This window comes from Kryptolebias marmoratus, linkage group LG14 (assembly GCF_001649575.2).
Source record: "Kryptolebias marmoratus isolate JLee-2015 linkage group LG14, ASM164957v2, whole genome shotgun sequence".
Taxonomy (NCBI): domain Eukaryota; kingdom Metazoa; phylum Chordata; class Actinopteri; order Cyprinodontiformes; family Rivulidae; genus Kryptolebias; species Kryptolebias marmoratus.
In genome coordinates, this window is record NC_051443.1 from 13,108,735 (window position 1) to 13,135,699 (window position 26,965).

Sequence of the window (26,965 nt, forward strand, 5' to 3'; positions counted from 1 at the left end):
GTCATTGCCGGATATAACTGTGGTGTGAGCCGAGTTACTGACTCTACAAACTGAGTCCTTACACCGACTTTGCACGCATGCGCCTCGTGCGGGTTTCCTCGTGCGGCAAAGGGAGTAATAAAGTGTGTCACAGAGGGGGTGTTGGTTGGGAGAAGTGTGGGGGTGCTGCGTTTTGGGGTTATTATAGGTTGGGGCAGAGAGAGGGGTGGGGAGGAAGGGGTGCGTCTCACCCCACCGAGGACACACGCTGACGGACCAATCGCTGCTCCGCTTCTGTAGTAGTTTTTATGACTTTGAGTCATCGCTGCAGACTTGACAGACACACTCACACACACTCACACAGAGAGAGAAAGAGGAGAGGACCTCGTGCTCTTACCGCTCACAACAAACTCTCCTGCAGCTCTGCTGAACTTGGAAACCCCCCCCCCCCCCCCCCCNAAGTTGTTTGTTTGGCAAAAAAGAAACTTGCACGGTTCTTCTTCCAACTTTATTTATTTATTTGTTTCTTTTGAACAAGTGAAGGCAGCAAGGGGGAGAAGTCGAGGCCCGGGAGCGGGGGACACTGAGCGCTGGTTTCTGTTTGAATGAAGAGAGGAGAGCCGCGGACAGAAACCCTGCAGCTTTCTCTGCGTTGCACCTGCGAACATGACGCGACGACCGTGCGCCATTTACGCGGTGGGGACCATCTGCGCCCTCCTGCTGCTCTCTGGAATCGGACTGATGCTGGCTCAGGTTTTTCGCACGCTTATGCACAACCGTCTAAAAAAGGTAACAGAACTGTGAGAGCCACGTGTTTGTTTATTTATTTATTTATTTTGTAAGTCAGCTTCTTGTGCTCCGCTCCTTTGAATGAATGGACTGCTGTGCGCAACAAGGTTTGGTGTTTTGGGAAAGATGGGGCAACAATGATGGGATTGTGTGACTCTTTTACAGATGATCTGCTGTGTGCAGACTGTCAGTAGATGAACTGTACTTACATAGCGCCTTTCTAGCCGGCCAGGACACTTAAAGCACTTTACAACACAGTCTCATTTACCCATCCACACACACATCTATACAGCACTCTACAAAGCTGATCTGAATAAGTCATTCTGTAGAGTTTAATTCCTTAAACTCCATTCATACATCCATACGGCACAAATCAAAGTCAAAGTGGGGTTCAGTGTCCTGCCCAGGGACACTTTGACATGTGACTGTTGCCAGGAATCGAACCTCCAGCTTTTACATTGGAGATGCCGCCCCAAAATATCTCAGCCCATTCTCAGCGCCCATGACTTGGCTCGTCGAGTTTCTTCTCATGGATGCAACATTTACCCCTTAAAAATAAAATAAATAAAAAGATCTGCATAACTTGGAAAGCTGAACTTGAAATGACTGAATATGGGCGATTCTTTAAAAAAAAAAAAAAAAAAAATCATCTCAGTGCGTTCAGATGACTTTGGGGCCCAGCAGCAACAGGGATATAAACAAATCCATTCTGCTCCATTTGGCAAATGACTGAGCTGCTTTGAAACATTTGCACTAAACCAAAGTAACTTCTGCAACCTTTAGATTGTTGAAATGAACTTTATTGACACAAAGATGCCCGCAGCAAAGAAGTGACACTAATAAACTGTCTTGTGAGTGTTAAGGAGCCAGCACATCAGCACTTCCTCTTTATACAGCTGAACTGATAATCATCAATCCAGTTTTCACTTGCATACAGTTTCATATATTTTACATGTCAACAGAAAATGATCCTCCAATTGGCAGTGTATAGTGTTGGCTTATGGCACCATTTATGTTCATGTTTATGCCTGTTGAAAACAAACCGACTCCACCATTTTTCTCATCAGGTAGCAGTTTAAGCTACATTAGACATGACTGAACAAATATTTTCACTTTCCTGCTGATTTCTCATATCATTCATATTACACTTTCTGTTCTGGTTTTCTGGTAATGTCAGTGGTCGAAGTGACAAAAAAAAGCTGAATTTCAAAGATATAGTTCAGCAATTACATAGACAGCTGGCCTTGTTGGAACATGGTCTGCAGTCCATTGCAACATGGACGCCATCTTAAATTTACTTAATTCACATAGATATCTGAAACAAAAATAATGCACTGTAAATCTTCACAACCATTTCTTTGCTTGAGGCCATGTCCTCACAGAAACCTAGCTTTTTCTAAAGCAATATTTCTTTTTTGTTGTTTTTTAAAATAAGAACATAAACAAGGCATTGTCTCTAAAACTGTCTTCATCTGCACAAAAATACAGAAAACTACCCAAAATGCTGCAGCAACTGTACCAGGCCTGTAGGTGGTGCACTAACGCTGCCACAAAAATACACCAAAAACAGGAAACAAGGCGTGGCGCATACGCATAAAGCCTGCGTGCTTGGGTGCAAAATGCAAACACAACAAGAAGACGAGGACACCCTGGGGTCATAGGTTAGATTAGAAGTGAGGCTATGACATCATCATTCTCAAAAGATTGGATATCAGTTGTCTACAGTTAAACGCAAGAGTGGCAATTCAAGATTGTTTTCACTCTGGAGCTGTTTTTTTTAAGAACACACTTTTGGGGCTCTTAAAACATTGTTTCTGTGTTGACACAAAGCTGAAAAGATTAAAAAGAAAACAAACTTTTGTGTTACAAAAAGTGTTACCATGCGGACTAAGCCAAAATAACTATAAAACCTTTGAAGTTTGTATTGTCCAGATTGTAGAAATTCCCTCTGAAACGTGACCTCTTCTCAGTAAGCTGTTAGCTTGACCCAGCCATTAGAGTTTCTCCCCAATCCTTTAAACTGAGGTTGTTCTGACTGCTGTCTTCTGTAGGTACAACACTGACTACTTTATTCAGAAGTATGAAGAATAAACAAAGCTATAACTACTCACTAGGAGAAAATTGGAAGAAATGCAAATGTTGGTATGAAAAAAACCCTGAATACACAGGAAAAACATGCAAAGTTCACTCATAAACTTGATATTCAAATTGAGAATATTTCAGTCAGAAGATAAAACCACGACTCAGCCAGGCAGCCTGAGACTTTCTAACCTTTCAGCTCACTCCACATTGGTTACTTATTGACCTTTAAAGGCAAACAAAGGTCCCTAATAAATACCCATGGATATTAGGAAGTGAAATGAAGTCTTTACTTTACAGTATGTAACAGAGTTCTTCCAGCTTGTTGTTGATAGAGTCACACAGAACAAGCAGCTGTACAGACTAAACCTATGTCTGCTATCGGCCTTATTATTAGTCTGCCATCATCCCATCTGGATCACTATCAAACCTCTGGGAACACAATGCTTTTTGTTTACAATGAGCTTAACGTGCTGTCTCATTTATAAAGAGCCGCGTCTCTTCACCTGCACTGTGAGCAACAAGAAGCTCCTTCTGTTAGATCCACTAAGTTAGAAAAAAGGGGAATTATGTGCACTTGTTTAATTTGCAGCAATTCACAACAATGCTATTTATAAAAAAGACCAATTAACTTTGTTATGGCTTCATAAACTCACTATTCTTCATACTTTATAGAGCAAATAGAACTGGTTTAGTTTCATTATTATGGCTGCTTTGTGTAGCCTGTATTAATTTCAGCACCAGTTGTACATATCCTTGGAATTTTATGCTCCAGTAAATGTAAGATGCAATATGGAAGTGACCAGTAGGGGCAGCATTGTGGGAAATATGATTGGATAGTCAATCTTGTCTGTCACCCTCTGCCACAAAAGGTAGACAAGCATGTAAAAGACTGTGTGTGTCTGTTTGTTTGTTTGTCTGTTAGCAAAATATCTCACACTTGTTGGCCTGGTGTCCTGCTTGATAGGTTCAACTGCGGAGAAAACACAGTATTTCGAGTGGAAATATACATCGCATTACCTAAGTTTTTTAATCTAGTGAGTCTGAGAAGCACACATGTATTTTGTTATTCAGGGGAAGAGTTAAGTTTTTGTACATGCAGTACAGTGTTAGTTGTAGAGCTCCAAACAGCTGTTGTTGTTTTTTTCCCCCCAAAACTACAGGAAATATAGTTTGTGACAAAAGTGATGCTAACTCAAATCTTCAAATCGGACAGGAAACGTGAACATCAGTGTCGTCGTGTACACGTGCCCGTCTCCTTCAGCTCAAACCTTTCAACTGTTTTGTTTAAAGGCTCTGCAGATGTTTGAACTCAGTAAAATAAAGACACAAGCACGGGGCATCCTGTTTATGACTTTTCAGGGCACAGATAATCACTCTCACATGGGAAAACATGTTGGTTAAAAAAAAGCACTTTCATATTGGTCAAAGACAAAACAAATGTAGCTGCTTTCTGCAGTGGATGCATTGAACCATCAATCAGCAGAGAGGATTTTTGATCATCATTGAAGATTTATCTGTGGAAAAAGTCCAACTTTGAAACCTGGATTTAAATGCAGGCCTAGTGCTCCTTGAAGAAATGCATGTTGCTCATCACTTTTTTTGCCAGAGTTTCAAGTTATGATCATCTTATATGTTATAGCTGTTTTGGTCAAACCTTGTATTTTATGACATTTTACATAATCTGTTAGCACTAAGAGTGTGTGTTGTTGTGTTAAGTCAATATCAATAGTTACAGACATTTTTGTTTTTGGTAAGGTTGATCAACTGCGGCCGCCATCTTGAATTGGGATGACTCCAAACATTAATCAGTTGTGGATGTGCACCCTATGATTATTGTCTGAGAGTTTCATTAAATTTTGCTCTCTTACCTTTGGCAGCTGGTAATAAAGAGTTAGCTCTACAACTTCAGTGAATATAAATTAAAAAGGAAGTCTGTTACACTAATCTTAAATATTGCCCCGTCACTGTCTACAAGATAGACTACAGTGTAACGCCTCTACAAGTTTGGGGGTGGGTGGGTGAGTGTGGACTTCTCTGGAATTATCTCCTCTGCTGCATTTTCACATCTGGAAGAGGCTTGGTTCTGAGTGGGTGTGAAGGAACAGGCAGGAGGTGAGGACGTACAGTGTAGTGAAAGATATGTTGCTGAAGTTGACGTGTCCTTAAGTTACTGTGAAAGGTGAAGAAACAGGATCAGAAGATGACCTTAAACCAGCTCAGACCCAGGCCAGAATATTGTTTTTATAAGAAATGACTCTTGCAAACTCAGTTCAGTGTAGAATTTTTTTTTTTTAAAGCCAGAGATTGGGAAATCATTTTGAGTATCTCTCACTAAAAATTGTGCTTTTGAATGCTCTAAGAAATTAACATTTCTTGATACTTCGATACTTTTTTAATGAAAGCACAAAGTCAAAAGTTTTGTCACCTTTACATTTGTTATTAATATTAAATCATTTAATTCTGAAAAAATGAAATCAATCTAATGTCCAGAATTCTTGCTTCATCTTAAGGCTGAATGACACTGGTTAGAAAGCAATAAATGCATAAGTTCAGTAATCTGTTTCAGCTTTATTAAAGGAGTTTGAATTGGGTTTGGAAATGTTGCTGTGCTTTTGGTGTCCAAAAAACAAAATGCTCCATATCTTACCTGTTTAAACAGGATTAGAGAAACTTGCGATGTTTAATATTCCACCAAAACCTTCCCAGAAGGTTCACTTTACAAGGAAAACAGTGCATGCAGCAACACGCTGATCCCCTGATTAATATTTATAATAATGCTTCATTTTTAGTTTCACATTAGGCCTGTTTTTTCCATTGCAGGTATCAGCTTTGCATTAACTTTAGAGGTTAAAGAATCCCCCCCACCCCCACCNCTTTCCACTGCAGTGTGAGGAGTGGGAAATAACGGGTAAAACCCCTACAGCAGCCCAGTAATATGTGCTTATAAGCTGTGGATAAGAATATGCTGGGGGTATTTTTGCAGTTCCCTATGATGTGCCATAGAAGTGGTGAATGCAAACATTGTTTTAACGCTGAAAGTTTCTGTTTGTACCACAAGAGGCAACACAACAAGAAAGCAGTCTTTTAATTATAGTTTACCTTAATCTAAATTTGCACATCGTAGTCCTGGGACAGTTTGGTTTAGAAAGTAGCTCTTTGTTTTTTGTTTTTAGGTAATTAAAACCTTAGAATTCCTTGAAAGAATGCATATATCCCACTGCCCTTCATGCCATAGTTTGAGACAAAAATTATCTTATGTTGCGAAATGACAAGATTGTTGACATTTTGGGCAAATCTTAAAAACAACATAATGCGAGATCTCACACAATATTGCAAGATTTTTCACTCAGGGTGTGTGTTATGAATGACTCTCAGCTACTGCCACATCAAATTTTAGTTTAATATGTGTAAAACTTACTGAAATATATCCATTTTTGCATCGGCTAGTGTTGATTAGCTTTGGTGTACACCTTGAAGTGGGTTGACTCCAAAAGTTACAGAGGTGTAGGTGTACATCCAGTGCTTACTTTCTGAGAGTAATGTTTGGCTTTTAATCGTTTGCAAGGATTCTCTTACCAAATATGTAGAGGTTGTCATTTCCCTGCTAAATACTTGACAAAAAAATGTATCCCCATTGGGAGGTGGACCTCGAGGGTAGACCCAGGACCTTCTGGAGAATTTATAACCCACAGCTGGGCTGAGAATGCCTCTGAGTCTGAGTCTCTCAGCTCTCATTATCTAAAGATAGCTAGTTCAGATCTTTTGAAGTGGGGTTCTGTGGAAAGATTAGTAATTAATATAATACCTGTGGAAGATACACAATACTATAACCATTGATATGGTTATAGTATACCGGGTATCCAAAAATAGCAGTATTGTTTTGAAATTCCAGCGGTGCTTGAATAAGTAAACTGTATGTGTATGAAGGGGCTACTTCCTGTGTAAACTCCTCTTCTACTGCCCCTCATGTGATGTTGTGGTATCAATACTCTGTAGCAACACCTACTGTTTTAGAGTGAGACTGCAGGTAGCTTAATGTACTTTAATGTAAACTGTACACTGCTGTGTTCCACCTGTTGATTTTGTAGCCTAATAAAATGGCCTAAATGTGTCTTTGATGACAAAACTTACAAAATACATCAAACAAGTTTATTTAAACACATTGCTGCTTTTATTCCTCTCATAACCGACCTATTTGTCCAAACTAAGATCTATCTACAACAGGTAACACACTACTTGTTCATAACTTTTCTACAGAACCCCAATTTAGAAAAGAAAAATGGACTGAACCTTTGCTAAATTCCTGAAGATATTGTCCCCACGACCTGGTCTTGGATAAACTACAAAAGGCGGAGGGAACACAGACCCTTCAGTGGAATGAAATCCTCTTTAGGTTCTGAAATTTTTATGAATGAAACTGTGTTTAACACCTTTTAAGGTAATGTTTGCTTCTCTTATTTTTTTGCCCTGCAGATATAACTTTGTGAAGGGTTTCAAGTTTATGTATTTTATGTGAAAAATAATTGATGTGGTAAAAGCTATATGTGGGTGTGACACGCTTGCTTGAGACTCACATTCCTTTTGCCAAAAAAATATCTCCTAGTATGACAGTATGATATGCCCTGGCTGTGTCCAATTACAGCTTCACACCAGTCGGACTAGAGTGAAGGATCCCCTCCCATGGATCCCCTCCCAGCAATGGACTCTCTTTGTGTGCTAAGCCTCATTAATTCCCCTTGGTTTATTGGGAAAGAGGCTGGATTGGCACCCTCTCAGCCTCCATGTGAAGCAATCAGGGTGTGAACATCGAAGGAGATGGCAGTGAAAAACATGATAATTTTTGTACTTTTACATGAACAAGTCTGGACAAAGTGGCTACAGTAGCAGCCAGTTGTTGAATTTGCTTCAGGGCTGTAACTTTGACTCAGCAGTTTTAAAAAGTCAGAAGTTTTGGCTACGTTCACATTGCAGGTCTTAATGCTAAATTCAAATTTTTTTGCTCAGATCGGAATTTTTGACGTGGTTGATCACATAATAACTTAAATGCCATCTATGTCAGACTCCAGTGTGAACAGAAGTGACCCACATGCACAGAGGAAGGCGTGGCGTCACACGTACCCCTCATTGCCTTCGATGTGCCCCATCGGTCTATGAATGTGATCGAAATCACTGATTAGACTCCATAGAATGATTTATTCGTATTAGTACTGTGTGAATGAGTAAACGAGGACCTGTTTCATATTGTTTTTCAGACTTATAAAACAACTCTTTCTCAAAAACAACATACTAGAGTGAAAGAACTCTACATTAGTTAATAGTTAATATTAAACCTCTACACTGTTGTTTAGTTTTCTCAACTGAACAACTTTACTATGCTAAAGTAGGCGTGCAGAGCATGGACCATTATATTCTGATGGTGCTCAGAGGCTGTAGTTGAGAGAATGGCAACAAACTAAACAAACAGTCTTGTTCAAAAGTGGAGAGGTTTAATGTTTGTCAAATGGATGAAGACCTTTGCTTTTTTCTCCTTACTCTATGCTCGATGACTGATGTCACTACTGATAAGGTACTGACTATAAATAACTATTTGACATATTACTTCAAAAATAACGAGACTTTATTTTGGGGTTGCTGTGCACTTGTTGAGGCATTCAACCCACCAAACTTTAGCTTTTATTTTCCACCCCCTGACTTCTCCAGTCTGCTTCTGTTGTGCCGAACGTTTCCACTGAAGTCAGCCCTTCGGCCTTGTGTTTTGCAGAGCTGTCCCACCAGCACAGCTGACAAAGCAAAAGAAACACACCTCGAGCAAACTTGGATTTTTGTATCTTTTGTTTAAAGATTTTTAGATTTGGTTGTAATATTAAATTGATACTAAATCTGAATAAATTTCAATATTATTCTGATAAACTCAGAAAAAGAAGAACTTTAGGTTCCTGAGCATGTTTTTTTTTTGGCTGGTACAGAGGCAAAACCCCTTTAGAGTGTGTGAAGCTCATTGGGAAGATTTATTGAAGAGCCTCTTGCGATGCTCAGTGTGGATGTGTGTGAATGCCTCCACTTCAAAGCCCTAGTGTAATATGTGTTTGTGTATTCACCTGCCACGTGTGTTTGCCTATAGGGTGTGGTGGAAGAGTAGCCCTGGTAAGCCCTGAGATAAGAGGACTTTTTTCTTCCTGTTTTTCTATGCATTTCATGTGTCATGCTGTGAGAGTTAAAGTGGGATTGTTCTAAGCGTGAAACCAGCAACACGGGAAGACCACGCTCTCTGTTCCTCAATCCAAGCGGACAGCTTTATTGTCCTTGGCTACTCAGCTAAACTTTTGTCTCTGAACACAAGTAAAGAGGACCTTGAAAGAGTTGGGGGAGGGTTTACGCTCCGCTTAAATAACAGCTCTGTTGTTTTCAGCTCCTCTGGGCTCTTGCTAAAGTTTTTTTCCTGTTAACTTTTATGACAAGTTTGACACATCTAGGCCACTGCAAGATTTTCCCATGATGTGCCATTAGGAGGACTACCAATCCTCTAATCACTCTTATTTCTCGTGTTTTTACATGTAATTAGAACGAATACTGCTTCTTGAACTTTCATGTTTAATCGGACGGGGTGGTGCCTACAGGGCCTCATAAACGCTCGATCCTAAAGAATGTGGCTCGAACCATTAAGGCTGGGGCGCAGTGTGAACAGCGGGCATCTAGCTCACATGATCCGTCAGAGGCGCTCTCCCAGTGCCTGTTGCCAAGGGCAACGGCTGACAGTGGACTGGGTCTGCCCCCCCATAACATTCATGTGTGCAGCCAGGGCTCTTGTCTGACATTCAGACAGCGTTCCCCCCACACAGTCCTCCCACCGCCTCAGAAGGATGTTTTTGTTCTTTCGGTTGTTTTTTCTGGTATCTCTCTTGGGAAACTTCACAATAAAACGTGTATGCTGTAGGAAAGCTCTGCACTTTGTCCAGGAACCATGCCATTAGCTGAAATCCCACTTAACAATACCCAAAACACTGGACAGTTATTGTAGTCAATGTGAACCATGTCTTAACTTTAGAAAAGCTCAGTTGGTTTTGATTGGTCAGATGACTGAAAAACAAATTAAATGTCTAGCAGTCTTTAAAGGAATGCGTGTCACCTGATGCCTTTCATGTCAGAGTTTTAACTCTGATAATATATAATATATATATATATATAACAAAACACAGAGTTATGGCCATTTTGATAAAATTTGACAATAACATTATGCACAAGCTCACGCACTAGCACAATATTTTGTTAATCTGTTAATTTCTCACCTCTCAGCCACTACCACCCCAAATATTAGCTCACTAACTGTAAAACTGTTATATCCAATTTTATGTTGGCAGATGTTAAATAGCTGTGGAAGGATGACTCTAAAAGTTAATCCAGTAAAGATGCAATAATGACAATAAATTTGCAGCCAATAGTTACTTTCTGAGGGTTTCAGTGAAATTTGTTCAGCTCCAAAAGTTAATAACAAATTTGTAAGCAGTAACAATTTGTAGCACTTAAAGTATGTGTTGGGGATGATGCTCAGCGACTACCACGCCAATTTTTAGCTCAATATCTATAAAAATTGACTTAGTTGTAGCCATAAGATTTCCTTGCTGTGGCAGCCACCTTGAATTGTATCAGCTCCAAAAGTTAATCAGTTGTAAATGGACATTCAGTGGTTACTTTCTGAACGTTTCATTAAAATTTGTTCATTTGTTCGTGGGATAACCATTATGACTCCGCCTTCAGCTGCAGGTGTTAATAAAAATGATAGAGTTAGCTGCATTTACACTTCATAATAATGTCAACAAGTGAAAGAAAAAAAATTAAAAGAGTTTCTCGGTTTTTCATCATTCGTGCGTTTTGTTTCTGCAGGAGATTGTTTTGGTGGAGGGCAGTCGTGTGTTTGAGTCCTGGAAGAGGCCTCCCCCTCCCGTCTTCATGGAGTTTTTCTTCTTCAATGTGACCAATGTTGACGAGTTCCTCAAAGGGGACAAACCAGAGCTTGTTCAGATCGGACCCTACACATACAGGTAGGGCTCCATACACTAGAGGCTCCTGGGCGTAAATATAAGTGGGGGAGACATTGGCTTCCTGAATAGCTAATAACACAAACTTTCAATTTGAGTCAATCTGGGCAGATTTTAATGAAACTCTCAGAAAGTAATCATTGGATGTAAATCATGAACTCAGTAACATATTCACAATAACTTTTGGAGTTAATCCAGTTCATGATGGCTTCAAAAATGGCTATAACTCAGTAGGTTTTACAGATATTGAGCTAAAATTTGATGTTGTAGTAGCTACAGTAGAGTCATCCATAACACATTCTCTGATTAGAGCAAATGAAGAACTGATGCATTAGCAAACTGTAAAATCAAATTCAATGTCTGCCCACATTTTTCTGGATGGCTTTGTGAATATGTTGCAAACACTCACTTGCAAAACTGGACAAATCCTGGAAATATTGATGAATATTAAAACTGTGTTTGTGCAGGGAGTACAGGTACAAGGACAATGTAACCATGATTGAGAATGGAACAATGGTGTCTGCATACAACACAAAAAGCTTTGTGTTTCTGAGAGAGAAGTCTGTAGGAGACCCGGCCGTCGACGCCATCACCACTGTCAACATCCCCGCTTGGGTAAGTTGTGAGTCGAAGGCATGAGATAAGTGGAATAAGTGAAAATCCAAGTGGAGTAAAGGAGAGAGTGTGTTTATCTGTGTTAAGAGCTTCCTGAGATCCATCTCAGTGCTCACCGCCATCCTGCAATATGTTCCACATTTTCTTATGTCTCTAGGCTGCGATGAACAAGGCGAAAGGTTTCTTCAGGATCTCCATGCTGAACGTCTTCATGACCTCAGCCAAGAGTGATTTGTTCACTACCCGTACTGTAGATGAATTACTTTGGGGCTATGAAGATCCACTGTTGGTCCGCTTAACTAACACTAATCCTGATGTGGAGAAGATCTTCGGCCTTATGTACAAGGTATGTGTAGGTCTAACGAAAAGAGAAAAAAGCTCAGCAGTTTCAGCTGGGGTTTTAGAAAACTTCCACGGTGAAGCGCTGAAAGAGATTCGCTTTTTGTTTTCCTAAGGGGAACATTTTTACTGTTTTTGAACTACATTCTAATGAGATGAATGTTTGTTTGACCTAGAAAAATGGAAGTAACGACGGGGAATTTGTCTTCCACACTGGAGAACAGAACTACTTGGATTATGGCCGGGTTGCAACATGGAAAGGTCAAAGGTTAGAGCTGAATCAGTCTTGAATAAATACAACCCTGCTTGTCTTTCTTCACACACAGTGATGAAACCTTACTGAATACCCTTTAAATTAACACATTTCTCTGATCTACAGCTTTATAGCTACCAGTGTCTTTCAGTCTGTTTGCCTGTTAGTCTTGGCTGCTGCATTTGGCACACAGCTTTGCAAGACATCCTGATACTTGGAATGCTGAAGCAGTGGCATTTTACTGACCAATCTAATCCAAAATCCCCATCTCTGGTCCCTTAATGGCTCTAATTGTTCCCTTACTTCTGGGAGACTGCTTTTTCAAGTGTGTTTGTTGATCAAAGCATCTTTCATGTTTGTAATCAAGTCCTCTTATGATAAAGATAACAGTGTTGATGATATGTTGGTGCAGAGTTTTTCTGGTTTGGCATGTTTTTGCCAATACAGAACAACTTTTAACAGTCTATGTATGTTTTTTGAAGGCTTTATTGGGAAAAAAAAATGTTTATTTTAAGCATTTTATAATGCAAACAAAAAGCTCATATAGAATACATTTTAATCTCATTCTGGTAATTCAAAGAAATAAAAAGGCTTGTAATTTTGACATTTTGTTGTTTTGCAGACAGCTGACTTTCTGGTCAAGTAATGAGAGCAACAGCATCATGGGATCAGATGGAAGTGCTTTCCATCCCTTATTGGAAAAGGATGAACGCATTTATATCTTCACTCCAGACCTGTGCAGGTAAAGTTCAGGACCACACCACCTGCTGCCTTCAAGTTTTATGGCTTAAAAAATACCATATGTTTCATGCATGTTTTAAAGCAGAAACCAGCTAAGTTTTTGATAGAAAAAATTGATGCCAAATATTCTCTTGTTGGCTGAAAGTACAGTAGATTCAAAGAAGGTGGACTTATCTCTGATGGTATAGACTTTACAACTTAAGCTTAAAGCACGCTTGCCAAATGCCTGGCTAAAAGTCAATCGAAAATATTTCCAGCTGTTTGCTGCCCAGTCAGTGCAAACTGGGCCAGTTTCAGGAGTTGGATCTTAAAGAGACAGGAACTAGAAGTGAATGTTTCAGACAGATGGTGATTAGAGGGATAGTCAAATCAACAGAAATGCTTCTCTAGAGTAATAGAGGAAGTAAACTGCTCAGAACACAAAGGCAAATCCTAATCAATTACTCAACTAAAATCCACAAACCATAAGAGGGCCCCTACTCAAAGGAATGGCCTGGAAGGAAGAACCAGGCAAAACCAGGATGGAGGAAGACCAATCAGGAGGCCAGCTTGGGGCCCATCCAGGTGGTTGAAACAGATAAGGATGACAGTCTGAAAGGAATTTTTTAAAGACCTTTTAGAGACTGCAATGTAGCATGGTGGAGGGGCGTCCAAGTTGTACCCTTTTAAGATTTGAAGATTTGAAACTTGATGTGGTGGACATATCCGGTTGGACCTTGGAGACTGAAACTAGACATAGCAGAGGGGTGTCCTGGTTGACTTTTTCTGAAACTCAAACTAGACATTTCTGGGGACAGAGTTGACTAGACTTGACAGAGGAGTGTCTGGTTAGATGGAGGAAGACCAATCAGGAGGCCAGCTTGGGGCCCATCCAGGTGGTTAAAACAGATAAGGATGACAGTCTGAAGGGACTTTTTTAAAGATCTTTTAGAGACTGCAATGTAGCATGGTGGAGGGGCGTCCAAGTTGTACCCTTTTAAGATTTGAAGATTTGAAACTTGATGTGGTGGACATATCCGGTTGGACCTTGGAGACTGAAACTAGACATAGCAGAAATATAATATATATAATATAATTATAAAGAAATCCTGCTGGATCCATTTTCTGTTCAGATAATTCTGTTAGGAACCATGGTGAACAAGAAGAAATACCCAAACACAAATCTCATTGGTGACCAGTGGCAACTCAAGGTTTTTATTAATAACAGAATGGTGTCTTACAAAAAGCAGTGCAAGGCAGGTAAATAATAAATCCAAAAATACCATCCAACAAACAGGAAACTGCAGGAAATTCAAGGTACAATATAGAGAAAGTGCAGAGAAGAACACTTTGAACTGATCGATAACTGAGCTATTCAAAAAACGTATATACCATCAGGGAGTGATCAGCAGAATAAGACTCCTGTGATACCATTGAACAAAGAAGTGTCAAACCAACTGAACTGTAGAAAAGAACTGTTCTTTCAAAATAAAACAGGAAGCAAATTGAACAGGGCTTATAGGCGAACCCTAAGCTAAAACCTACAGACATGACAGGGTCAATAGATTATCTAAGACTATTAGACATAACTTAACATGCTTCAGGGGACTGTCATTTGTCCATCCATAGCTACACATGCTTTATCCTTCAGTAGGTCCGGGACAGATATAGTTTAGTCACATACCTAAACCTTAGCACAATATCTTGAAATAAACACAATGCTCTGAGGATGAATAGTCTTAGTTTGGTGATACTCCACTTGGGGCAGGTCTCTAAACCATACCTGGCGTGTGAGCTCATTCAGTCCAACTTATGAAGTATTAAATTATTCATAAAATTATGCACAATCCAATGCAGTAATTAGTTGTAAACCAGCTCAGAAATGGTTAATAAGGGCAATCAGAACATTTGATCACAGCATGTGATAATGCCTGACAAAAACCGAAACAGCTAACAGTAAATTTTTATGATCTCCATCTTAGGTGATAACCTGAGTTTTTCTTTGCTACCGTTATCAGTGCACCATGGTGAACTTTTACCGCTGAGTTGTTTATTGAAAAAAAAAAATATATATATATATATATATATATATAAAGATACCATATTTCCTCAAATAAAAACTAGAATTTTCTTTTTAAAAAATCCCAATGAAGGACTTGTAATATCCAAGGGTGTGGTCAACATGAGAAAGTCATGTTTGACAATGAAGCTGTCATTGTATTGTGTCATCAGATTACATGACAATTACAACATTTCTTGTACTTCAAAGATATATGTAGTGCTTTTATATCTACATAGTAGCAAGATTGTGTCATACTGCAAGTGTGCTACAAATTTGCATACTCACAAAACCACATTTCCAGAGTTCCGTATGCAAGCTCTACTTTAGTTTGACGTGGTTAGGCAATGAGGATTATTTGTAGTCCATGACCTATTAAAGTGGGGTGAAAGCTTTTGTACCTGATGTGAAGCTAGTGTTCCTAAACTTTGGATCTGATCTTTCATAACATCTGATAACTTGTAGACAGCATTGCTGTTTATACCTGTTTATGCTTTTGTTTGCAATGGAGCCAAATCAGGTTATGGATGACAACCAAGGATTCAAGTGTTTTTAGTGCTTGTCTGACATTTTCTGTGTTAATAGTTGATTTCAGACAGGACCATTTTTGGATGATCCACCAGGATTTCAGAATCAGCGTATCTTTGCTGAGAGCTTGACCAACGTGGATGGACAGTTACCCTTTACACACTGGCAGACTGATGACTGGACCCTTGGTGTTGGGTTTCACAAATGTTGAGCCTTGGTTATTGCAAAACTATCGCCTAATTGTGGCAAGAAAACAAGAACAGAAGCTGCCACCCATGACTTCCTCTTTTTGTGGCTTGTGGAAAGAATTTGTTGGAGTGGTGTGGATGTACCTTTGACTCTGATCGGACATGTGCCAAAACCCCCTCACCCAAATGTTTCATAACACTCTCACCTACTTACACATTGCCTGATGGTGTCATTGTGTCTGACTCTTATAATGACTAAAAGAGATGCTTCCTCCCCATTTCCTTTGCAATAATTGAAAGAGGAAACATTCACCTAAGTGATATTTCTAACCTTTACACACACACTGCCACCTAAAGCAAGTACTTCAACAGCTTAGTGGGTGAAAGGTACATTAAACTGACATGAAGGATTGGTCTGCTGGTTAAAAGCAGTGCCAGGATTCCCATTTGCGTTGTGCATAAGGTCACTGCGTTGTGACCTTTGGCCTCAGAAACTGACAGCTGAGTCCCAGATGCCTCAAAGTTTTAAAGCTCTGCAGACAGGTGTCACTGTTCAAATACTAACTTTGTGAACTTTGTCTTTCCCTTAGCTATGAACATTTGCTTATAAACCTTATTTAAAATATTTTAGTCTTAAATTCAAGCTCATCAAAATACATCAAAGTTTTTTAGTCCTAGTACAGTTTTTGCATTCCTTGAAGTAAGGCAAAAAAAAAAAGATTTCACATGTTCTGTTAGTTCTCAAAGTATGTGCTGGGGATGACTCTCAGCTACTGTCACACCAAACTTTAGCTCAAAATCTGTAAAGTAGCCGGAGTTACAGCCATTTTTGTGTTTGGTAAGATAGATTAGCTTTGGCAGCCATTTTGAGTTGAGTTGACTCCAAAAGTTAGTCAGTTGTAAATGCATGTCAAGGGATTATTTTCTGAGAATTTAAAATCTGTACGGTGGTTCATGAGATATGCTGCTAACAGACAGACAAATAAATGCACAGCCACGTATGCACACAAACACAAGCATCCAAACCTTTTTGAAATGGATGACTGTTTCTCATTCCCACCAGTGCAGGGCAGAGTTCTCATTCCAGACCTAAAGTAGAAACACATCAGGCGTTTTTCTTGGCTTCTCTCACAGAGGTCAAGGGAAGGTCTATATAGTGTTGTTACATGACTGGTCGGCTGCGTTTCCTCCCAGTCAGTTGGCAGACACTGTATGGAGTCCTTTGTTCTCGCTCAGGATCGTCCAGATTCCCCCCTGTCAGGATAAAGCTGCAGTTATTCACAGAACAAGGATGAGCTGCTCACAGTAAAGCAGTTCTCCCAGGAGCTTTTGAAACAAAAAGAGGTTACGTGATCGATGGTTTTAACCACAAAAAGGACTTCATCGCCACAATACCACATTGTTTTCTCAACGTGTCTAGAATGTAAAATGTTACCATCAGGCTTTCTGTATCAAATAAATTATTACAAATCTACTGACATTCCCTTTTTCCACGGTAATTTGAAGCAATAGCACTTTAAACTTTGTTTCACAATTTCTTTGCCAATCTTAAAACAGTAACTAGAAAAAGTGTATTTTCTTCAATAATGCAGTGCTGAAGGACACTGCTGAAATCTATTGAAGAAGCTGAAACTAAGTTTTTAAAGGTAAAAAAAAAACAGAACACTGACTAAAAGTAAAATGTAAGTAAAGCAGAATGTTAGTAAAATGTGGAAAAAGTTACCTAAGCTTAGCAAAAGGATAGGTGAAAGTATCAAAAATCTAGCTAGAAGGGGCGTATCAAATCTTTTTGGGTAGCTTGAAACTGGCTGCTGTATTGTAGTATAATTGGCCACAAATCTGTTTAAACTTTTTTAAGTTATAAAAAGACAAAGTATTTCCTCACTCTTTGCTCTAGAGCACATCAAAGATGTTTCTATTATGTTGAGATTTAGGGGCAAATCCAAGTAATTGTTCCATGCCAGTTTGTAACTATTTAAGCTGTGCTATTCAGCCTGATTTCATCATGGAAGATGGCTCCACCATTAGGAAATGCGTCAAAGTTGGGATGAAGTAATCATGCTCAAAGGCTTCTTTAGACAACCTCCATGCACAAATTCATCTTAATCGAAGAACTAAACGGCATCACTTTTCTGACAGTTTTGAATGATACTGAGTTGCAAGATGGTGGTTTAGCTCTGCAGACACATTGTTGTAGATCTGTGATTTCTCTATTTTTTTCTCCCCAAACCCAGTTTTTCCTTGTTTTGGGGATTGAAATATGACATCCAGTGCAGTTTCTCTAAAAAAAACATAACTTTTGTAATATTTGTATTTTATATGTTAGTGCCTAAACTTTAGTAATTTTCACTGATCCCCTCTCAAGTCAGACTTGGTTTGTATTGGGCCTCTGTTTCACGTGTGAATATTTAGAGTTGAAATGAGGACAAAAGTTGTTCCACAACTAAGCCGTCTCTGTGCTGGCAGTGGAAGTAGACACAGAGCCAAACTGGCATAATGGTACACATTCACTCTAACGAGTTGGTTGACATTATCATCACTCTGCTGCTTGTTATGTGTAACGACACAGCAATGCGACTCTAAGCCACCGCTGTTTGTTCTGTTTGCTTTAACAAAAAGGGAACAGTGCCCCCCAATAAAAGACAAGTGGTGTGATAGACCAGGGACAGAAGAACACAGGATAAAGTAAAATAAAAATGCTTTTATTTATGCAAAATGTTTCTAATGGCTTTCAAGAAATTGTCAGACTTACAAAAATGGGGCCTTAAAACTGACCTCCCACAATGAGACAAAGGGGAAACTTAAAGTGTCTGATTAGACCACTCGACACAAACAGGGAAAAAATAACACTTAACATGAACCTAAAGTTCTTCTTTTTAACTCAGAGAATCCATAGGTACTTTTTAGACCTGAGTAACTTGGCCTCCAGTAGGAATTCTTTATTATCTGGGTGTCCAAAAAATTCTCTAAAAAGTCTAAATCTTACATCATAACATACAAAGCTCTAAACAACCAAGTGATTAAAGATCCTGTTGTTCCATAGTTTCATAACAGCTCTTCACTCTCAGACTACAGGGTTACTTGTGGTTCCTAGAGTTTCTATAGTGGGAGGCAGTGGTTTTAGTCATCAGGCTCCTCTTCTGAGGAACAAACTCCCAGTTGAGGATGACGCCCTGTCTACTTTGAAGACCAAGCTCAAGATTTTTGTTTTTGATAAATCCCATAGTTAGGGTTGACTTGGGTTTCCTGAGCTATCCCTGAGTTATGCTGCTGGCTTAGACTGCGGGAGGACATAGTGATCACATTTGTAAATAGCTCTGATGTCAATATCCTCCTTTCACTTTTTGCCTCATAAAATGAGATTCTGCTTTCCTCTCCAGGACAATCTACATGGATTTTGAGAAAGACGTTGAGGTGAAAGGAATCCCCGCCTATCGCTTCACTCCGCCGCGCTCGGTTTTGGCCAGCAAGGAGGATAACCCTGCCAACAAAGGATTCTGCGTCACCCCATCTGAGTGCCTGGGAACCGGGGTCCTTAAAGTCAGCCCCTGTCGGAAAGGTAATTATCAGCTTGGGCAGCACATTTTCTCAAGCAGTCTTTGAACTCGAACGCCCCACTCAGGAGTTCCCTATGTGTCAGCAACATTTTTCCTTTGTCCTCTCTTATCTTATTTCTCTTATTATACTCTAACATCTCAAGTAAAACTGTGAAGGCTTTCAAAGATGGAGGATTTTTCTTGTTCAAAGGAGGTTTCTGGGCCACACATTTTAATTTTTTTTTTCATTAAACAAAGATTTCCATGACACTGATTATTCCATTCACACTTTTTTTCATACTGCCACCATTAGACCTCACAGGAATGACTCACGTGACACAGCTCTCCAGCTCTTGTCACACTGCAGCCACCATCTGACCCTGACTGACCAAGTAGCTGGTGGCAGTAAGCTCTGTCACCTGATTCTGCCCTTGAATATGATTAAGAGTGATCGCACTGCCCACATTTTCTTTGTTTCACCTAATCTTATTGATTTCTATTTACTATTATTGAACAATATTGTAAATGACTGTAAACAGTTCAGCTATTAAATTCATTTTTGGACACAAGTAATAGCTCATATCTTTTGAAGTAGAGTTCTGTGGAAAGAATATGAACAATGAATATCTTACCTGTTGTACATAGCTATAGCTATTTAAACATCCTCAGTTTGGAGAAATAACTAGCTGTTAGCCTAGGATAAGCAACTAACAGCTAGTCCAAGTGGAGACAAGACCAAAGTGGACTTCTGTCATCTTAAAAAAACTCCAATCTCAAAGGTTTCATAAGGATTTATGCTAATACTATTATATACATCATTACAGTACCATACATTTAGCATCATAAGGTAATTTACAGAGAGGTCTGTGGTTATTATAGATATTTGCAAATGCAAATAATGAAATGTTTGAGATATTATTGTTTAAAATGACTGCAATCAGCTTTCGTCTTGGCCCAACTTGGACTAGCCATTACCTCATCGGTTCGGTGAGAAGAAAATTCTGTTGGTGCGTTCCGTTTGTACTTGAAATCCAGACTTTCCGAGTTCCAAGTTGGACAAATCAACTGGAATGGCTCCTTAAAAATCAAGATTCTTGATCAGCCCTGTCCTCAAAATCAAAATTGTCTGACTCATGTATGAAAAGCTGTGGTAGCTGCAGTAACAAACTTCCTGTTTTTACTTGTCCGCTTGTATACTGCTCAGCCATCATCAGTCAACAAGTTGGCACAGTGTTTGACTGCACAGAAAGCTGAGGAATCTGTTATTTGTTGAGTCGCATGGCTAATGGTGAGCACAACAATTAGCGAACCCTACTGGTTTTCCAACTTGCAAATGGAGCCGGTGTTCACATTCAGTGTTAAACAGATGATGAGAAGAAAAAGTGGTGAAAGAGTCCAAACTCTGCTGAGGTCAAAGGTTTTATTTAGCCATCGACAAAAATAAGGCTGAGCCTAAAGCATTACATGTTGGAGCAGGTACTCCAGGAATGAACATTGTGATTAAGGTCACCTGTAAGAATACTGATACAACTATGTGAGTTTGTTTACACCACAGTGACCTTGTGGGTGGTGACGTGAGGGGCCTCTCAGGTGACTGCGGGTGTTTTTGCCCATGGCCTATATCCAAGCACAAGAGAAGGAAATCTCTTACCTCTGCCCCACTTCATCAGCACCTCAAGCTGCTCCACTGCATGACTTTGTTATTGTTGCCGGTAATACTGCGCGTCTCACACAGTTGGACCGCTCTTGTTTTTGTCATCGTGCGTCTATCCGGAGTTATGCTCACAAAGCTCCTCATGTGGCTACTTATCGTGCCAGGTGATAATTAATCCCGTTGACAATGAAAGGAAGGAACTTTGCAAGATTTCTACATTTCTATTTTTGGACTGCTTTTAATCAGTTTTACAAGTGGCTTTATTGTCCATCTGTGTCCCTGTATTGTTTGTTTTCTTTGGACATGTTGACTTCAGGATCAGATTAGAACCTTTCACCTTGCCCTAATAGCGTTTTACTAAATCTTTATTGTATCCCGATTACATCAGACGTTAAACAGAAAGTTGAAGATTAAACCTTTTCCATATGTTGCCCCTTTGGTGGGAGATTTAGCCTTTTCTTTTTTTCATCAGCTACATTTCTGTGCAGAGAAAGAACAAAAAGGGGCACGTCAAGACATTTAAGTTTGGCAAATGATCTGAGACGACCCATAAATATGCACATTGACTAGTATTTCTCACTTTATCACTATTTAATGAGCACGGTGTGAACCTTCACTCCTTTCCTTTCACAGGTGCCCCTGTGGTCGCCTCCTTCCCTCATTTCTACCTGGGAGAAGAGAAATATGTGGCTGCCATTAAAGGACTGTCTCCTCAGAGAGAGCATCACCAAACATTTCTGGACCTCAACCCGGTAAGACGAGTGCAGGACCTCGGCCCATTTGGCTACTTTATAAAAGACTGTCCAGTTTGTACGCTGCTTTGTGGTATGATTTAGAAACATGATGTACTACTGCTCCACCTATTGACATGCAAAGAGTAGTGCAAAACTTTCAATATCATATGGTTTCAAACGTCTGTGTATCTGTAGTTTTAGCAAAACGTCTAATGAAGCGTGAGACAGTTAAAAAAAACATACTAAATTGTTAAAAGTGTATCTATTTAAAATACATATTTAAATCAAATCAAGAAATATAAAGTTACGCTTGATGGGAGGAGCTATAGAACCCCGTCATAGAATCCTCTGTCTTTGGTTATTGTCTTTTATCTGCATACGCTCAAAGATTCTGTTATTATGATTCTTATTGTCATATTTACATTTATTGTGTATGTCTTCACTTTGCTAACAGACTACCGGAGTGATTGTGCGTGCAAACAAAAGAGCTCAGGTTAACGTCTTGATTAACAGAATCACTGGATTTCCGTGAGTATCTGCATTCGAACACCGTACTCTAACTGTACCGATGATGTATTTTGTGTATCATATTTTATTGATGTCTCTTCTCTTCACTGTGTTCCTAACAGCAAAACGAAAGGTCTGAATGATACAATCTTTCCTGTTATGTTCCTCAATGAGGTGAGAAATAAGAGTTATACTCTTTTTGTTTTGTAGCTGCTCACATTTGTGTGGATATGGTGATGCTTTTCTTTGCAGCTAAGAGTGGTATTAAAGTTATTTTTTGCACAGTTAAACATTTTGTGAAGCTGTTTGAAGATAAATGAGAAGACTAATGTAACTGTGCAGATAAGAACAAGCTGATCAGATGGATTTAGTTCAACTGGGCTAAGTTTAGAGGAAACACTGATAAAAGCAGGAAACTGTAGGAGATGAGAGGTCAAATGCTTTTGCCGGGGGCTCGTCCAGGTACTTTATCTTTTCTCTGCAATCTAATAACCCAAGTGTTACCGTATTTGGTCATTTTTAAAGTATATTGATTGTAGTGGGAGTGTTGTGTTGTTTGTTTGCCTCATTTGTCCTTGTGTTGGCTCTGTGATGGACTGACAGCCTGTCCAGGGTGAATCGAGGTGGGGATGGAAAACAGAAGAATAGTTGGCAATCGCACCCAGATGTTGCCCCACTCCTTACTCAGTGTCTTCAGTCAGAAGCGCAAACAAATGCATTTGCTCAGCATCTTAGAGGCAAACCATCTGAGTGATTCCTAATCTAAAATTCTCCTTTGTGCGTCTGTTTTGTTCTTTGGTGCTAAATCTAGGTCAGCGTTTCCCAAACCTTTTAGGTTTTGACCAACAAAATAAGAGTGGAAGAGATTTTACAACACAACACAAATAACCATATATTTTTAAAATCAGTTTAGGACTCCTGGTTTTATTTCTTGAAATAAATATGCTAAAAACATACTATTAAGATTAATTTTAATTCTGGAGATAATCTCAAGACCCCACATGTTTCACAACAGTTGGGTCCTGAGCCTATATTGATCGTGGTAGTATCATGGTTTGGGCCTGTATTAGTTATGGTAGTATCATGGTTTGGGCCTGTATTAGTCATGATAGTATCATGGTTTGGGCCTGTATTAGTCATGATAGTATCATGGTTTGGGCCTGTATTAGTTATGGTAGTATCATGGTTTGGGACTATATTAGTCATGATAGTATCATGGTTTGGGCCTGTATTAGTCATGGTAGTATCACAGTTTGGGCCTGTATTAGTCATGATAGTATCATGGTTCGGGCCTGTATTATTCATGGTAGTATTATAATCTGGGCCTGTATTGCAGCATCTGGATGATAACAGGGTTCTGCATTAATTAAAAAACAAACTTTGCATTATGTCTACACATTCTACAAAACAAAAGGCAGAACATCTGTTCAAAACCTAATCCAAACAGGAGGGAGTAATATTGCAAAACAAAAACTAAATTCATTCAGATCATCAATTTTTTTTAAAGATTTTTGAGCATTCAGTTTGTTGTCATCCAATGTGCCCTGTCTCTTAACTCACAGAGTGTGGTGATCGATGATGCTTCTGCAGCGAGAGTGCATAAACTGCTGACGATTGCCAGTCTGGTGCCCAACTTTCCACTCTTTATCGTTGGACTGGGTGGGATTATGCTACTCGTTTTCATCATCCTTCTCATCCGGGCCCATAAACAGAAGGTATTACCCCCCACGTCTTGTTGACTCTAACTCTAACAACTTATAAGTTGCTTTTAATAAGTAATTTGTGTTAATTCACATTTGTTTTATTGCTTAACCACCCACTAATGGCACTGTGCATGTTTTTATCACCCTGTATCTCTGTGCAGAAGAAGTTTACCAAGCCTTCCTATGCTGTAAGTCTTATAATTTTGTTTTTGTTTTTGCTTCTTTTTTTTTTCTTTTTTTTCAATCTGTCTTATTCCTCGTGGCCCTAAAATGCACCATGTATCTACTTTTTTCAATACACAGAAGAGAGACAGCTTTTACCTCTGGTTTTAACAGATTAACATCATTTAGTAATGCCAACACTATAGGAATTTTAAAAACTGAAGTGTTTTTCAATGCAATGTCTTCACCTACAGTACTGGTAAAAAGTTTTTAAACCAACCCCAATTTATTTTTACATAGATTCAAAGGAGCCACGCTTTCTTGTAATATTTTTAAATGGCCTTAATCAGTAGTTCTCCAAGATTTTTAAAGATCTTTCAGAGTTTTTTGGATTTATCTTCCTTTCTATTTTTTTAAACATTGACTACTTTGAAACCCTGCAGAAATCAGGACGCATTCAGAAAATTTTCAAGAGATGTTTGGCCTGAAATTCGACCAGATCAACACCAAAATTTAATCACTTGTTACTTGGACCATGTGTGACATTGCCTGAAAATCTCATAACAATCCACTCATAACCTTTTGAGTAATCTTGTGCACAGACAGACCCACAACCAAACAGACGCTACTGAAAACATAACCTCCTTGGCCGAGGGAATAATTAGAAGCTTAACATTCCTTGAAGGAATGCATATCAGAGTTTTAGACAAAGATCATCTTGTGCTGAGAAATGATGTAGCCATTTTTTTTTTTCAAACTTTAAAAATAACATTATGCCCGATCTCTCACCTTATTGCAAAACATGTTAGCGCTCAGAGTATGTGTTGTGAATAATGGTCAGCTATTAACCCATCAAACCTTAGCTCAACTTCTGTAAAATTAACTGAGTTATAGCCATTTTTATGCTTTAAATATTGATTGACTGTGGTGGCCACCTTGAATTGGGCTTAATGAGTTTTAGATGTATATCCAGTGATTGCTTTCTCAAAGTTTCATTCAAATCCACATAAACATTGATATAGCACAAGAGGCAAATGAACACACCCAGACATGGGCAAAAGCAGTATCACACTCTTTTCAAAACACTTTGGCCTTCAGCAGGTGGCAGTAATAACGCTGGATAATTCATGACTCTTGCACAGTGCTGCATGGGACATCAGCCTTTTAAAATGAAAAGTTTTAAATGTTTTATTAAAAAAAACAATGGTAGTTTTTTATTTATTACAACTTTTCACTTCTTCCTTTTACCTTCTGCCACAGACTACCACAACTGAAGACGACACCTCTTATTCTCCAGTCAAGGACAAAGAAGATCCCAAAAATGGAAACTACATCGGCATGACCCCTAAAGGTGACCCACAAGCTTGAAGGAGAAGTCGAGGAAGGGGCGGGGAGGCGGTTGCGAAGACATGAATTAGATATTTTTCGGAAAAATGGCCAGATTTAGCACCCAAAAAAAAGCAGTTTGACATCCTCCGTCAAACACTACCTACCTGGGGTTACTTCTTACTGTTCATCAGTTGTTGAATTATTACCACTGGTTGCAGCTGACTAAAGATGGAGATAGCAATTTAAAAAAACAAAACAACCTTTTTGAAACAACTTGTTATAAATGCCTCCTCGATGCTGTGCCCTCCATCCATTTTTCTCGCTTTGAGCTCAATTCATTCAGATAGACTCACCACTTCATCAGCCGAGCATCATTTTAGGGAAGCAGTATACTGATATCCATAAATATGGTGTTTTAAAATTATTTTTCTGGTGATATGCTCTCAGGGGGTGCTTGATTAGACACCGTCAAACATTAGTAAAATTAGGAAAGAAGCGAAACTGCGAGCCGTAATAATCAGCTCAGTGTTATAATTAGCCATTATGCCTTTTTTTTTAAACTCTAAATTCAGTGTTGCAAGAACATTTTTAATGGCTAATTCTTTTCTGCTCATGCACTGCATTCAGACCTGTGCATGTCATTGTTACATGAAAGATTTCTGAGCTGCTTTTGTTCCTATCCATGTGAGACGAAGATAAAGGTCAAACAAAACACTTTATGTTTGAACACTTTATTTTTATAAAGTAAGGCAGCCTTTTGCTTCTTTTTTTTTTGTTGTTGTAAATGTTAATGTAGAAATCGTTGAATGTAGAACATCACCAGCTCCAGCTGCACAGGCGTCTTATAGTTTTATAATGAGCCATCATTTTATCAGCCATCGAAAGCCTTAATTACAGCCCGATAAATGCTTTTTATAACTAATTATACTAACATGAGCTTTCAGAAGAAAATGTTTTTAAATGCTGTAGTTGTGCCTTTAAAAGGAGCAGGATTGCTTTGTTCCTTTTATTGTTTTTTTTCTATGAAATAAGTGCACTTATCCACTTTCGAGTGCATAATTTTCCGAAAATAGAACATGAAACTCATAGAAATTTTTTTTTTTTTCTGGAAATGTTTGTTTCCTGGTGATATTTTATGTAATCTAAAAATGGAGAAAAAAAACAATGCTGTGGAATGATTCGAGTAAAACTGTGATGAGCCTCGGCTTTTATTACTGCTCCTATTTTGTCGTAACATTTCAAAGATTGAGTTCTTTCACCCCAGCTCATTATTCTCACAATGTAATCACCACAATGTATATATTAGCTAATAGTGAGATGTTTTTTTTTTCCTTTATTCATTTGATTTTATTATTTCGCTTCGATTTATTGTTTAATTCAGTTACGTTCAATAACAAAACCTAGAGTAAAGGCAACATCGTGGAGAGTTGTGGTAGTTTGGAATTAATGAGAGGGGGGAATTAACAGATAACTAGTTTGTTTTAAGCAATATACGCAGTATTATACAATTTTAGTCTAGTTAAGATGAAAGAGGATAAATTATTTTGTTACACGGACAAAACCAAAACACTGAGAGTACCACTTAGATTCTACACTGGTCTACTTTGTGCCAATTTTTGATTTTTAGATTGTATTTTGTAAAATTATTGTTACTGCTACAACCTTGAATTCCTCTGACTGTCAGCCTGTTGTAAAATGACTGTTATTGCTGTTTTTACTCTGTACACAGAAATAAAAAGTAGTTTCAGTAGA

At 38.9% G+C, this 26,965-nt stretch overlaps 1 protein-coding gene across 2 annotated transcripts; it reads left to right on the plus strand.

Moving 5' to 3' along the window:
- Positions 1-432: 432 nt before the first annotated feature.
- LOC108231077 (lysosome membrane protein 2) lies at positions 433-26,965 on the plus strand. Of its 2 annotated transcripts, XM_017407925.3 has the most exons (13): positions 433-768; positions 10,732-10,889; positions 11,354-11,501; positions 11,659-11,847; positions 12,017-12,108; positions 12,716-12,835; positions 18,969-19,147; positions 21,412-21,530; positions 21,967-22,040; positions 22,142-22,193; positions 23,582-23,734; positions 23,884-23,910; positions 25,145-26,965. In XM_017407925.3, the coding sequence occupies exons 1-13, from the start codon at positions 646-648 to the stop codon at positions 25,250-25,252; spliced, it is 1,542 nt and encodes a 513-aa protein (XP_017263414.1). In that variant the 5' UTR covers positions 433-645; the 3' UTR covers positions 25,253-26,965. The 2 variants fall into 2 exon arrangements, with proteins under 2 accessions (XP_017263414.1, XP_017263415.1); XM_017407926.3 differs by lacking the exon at positions 23,884-23,910.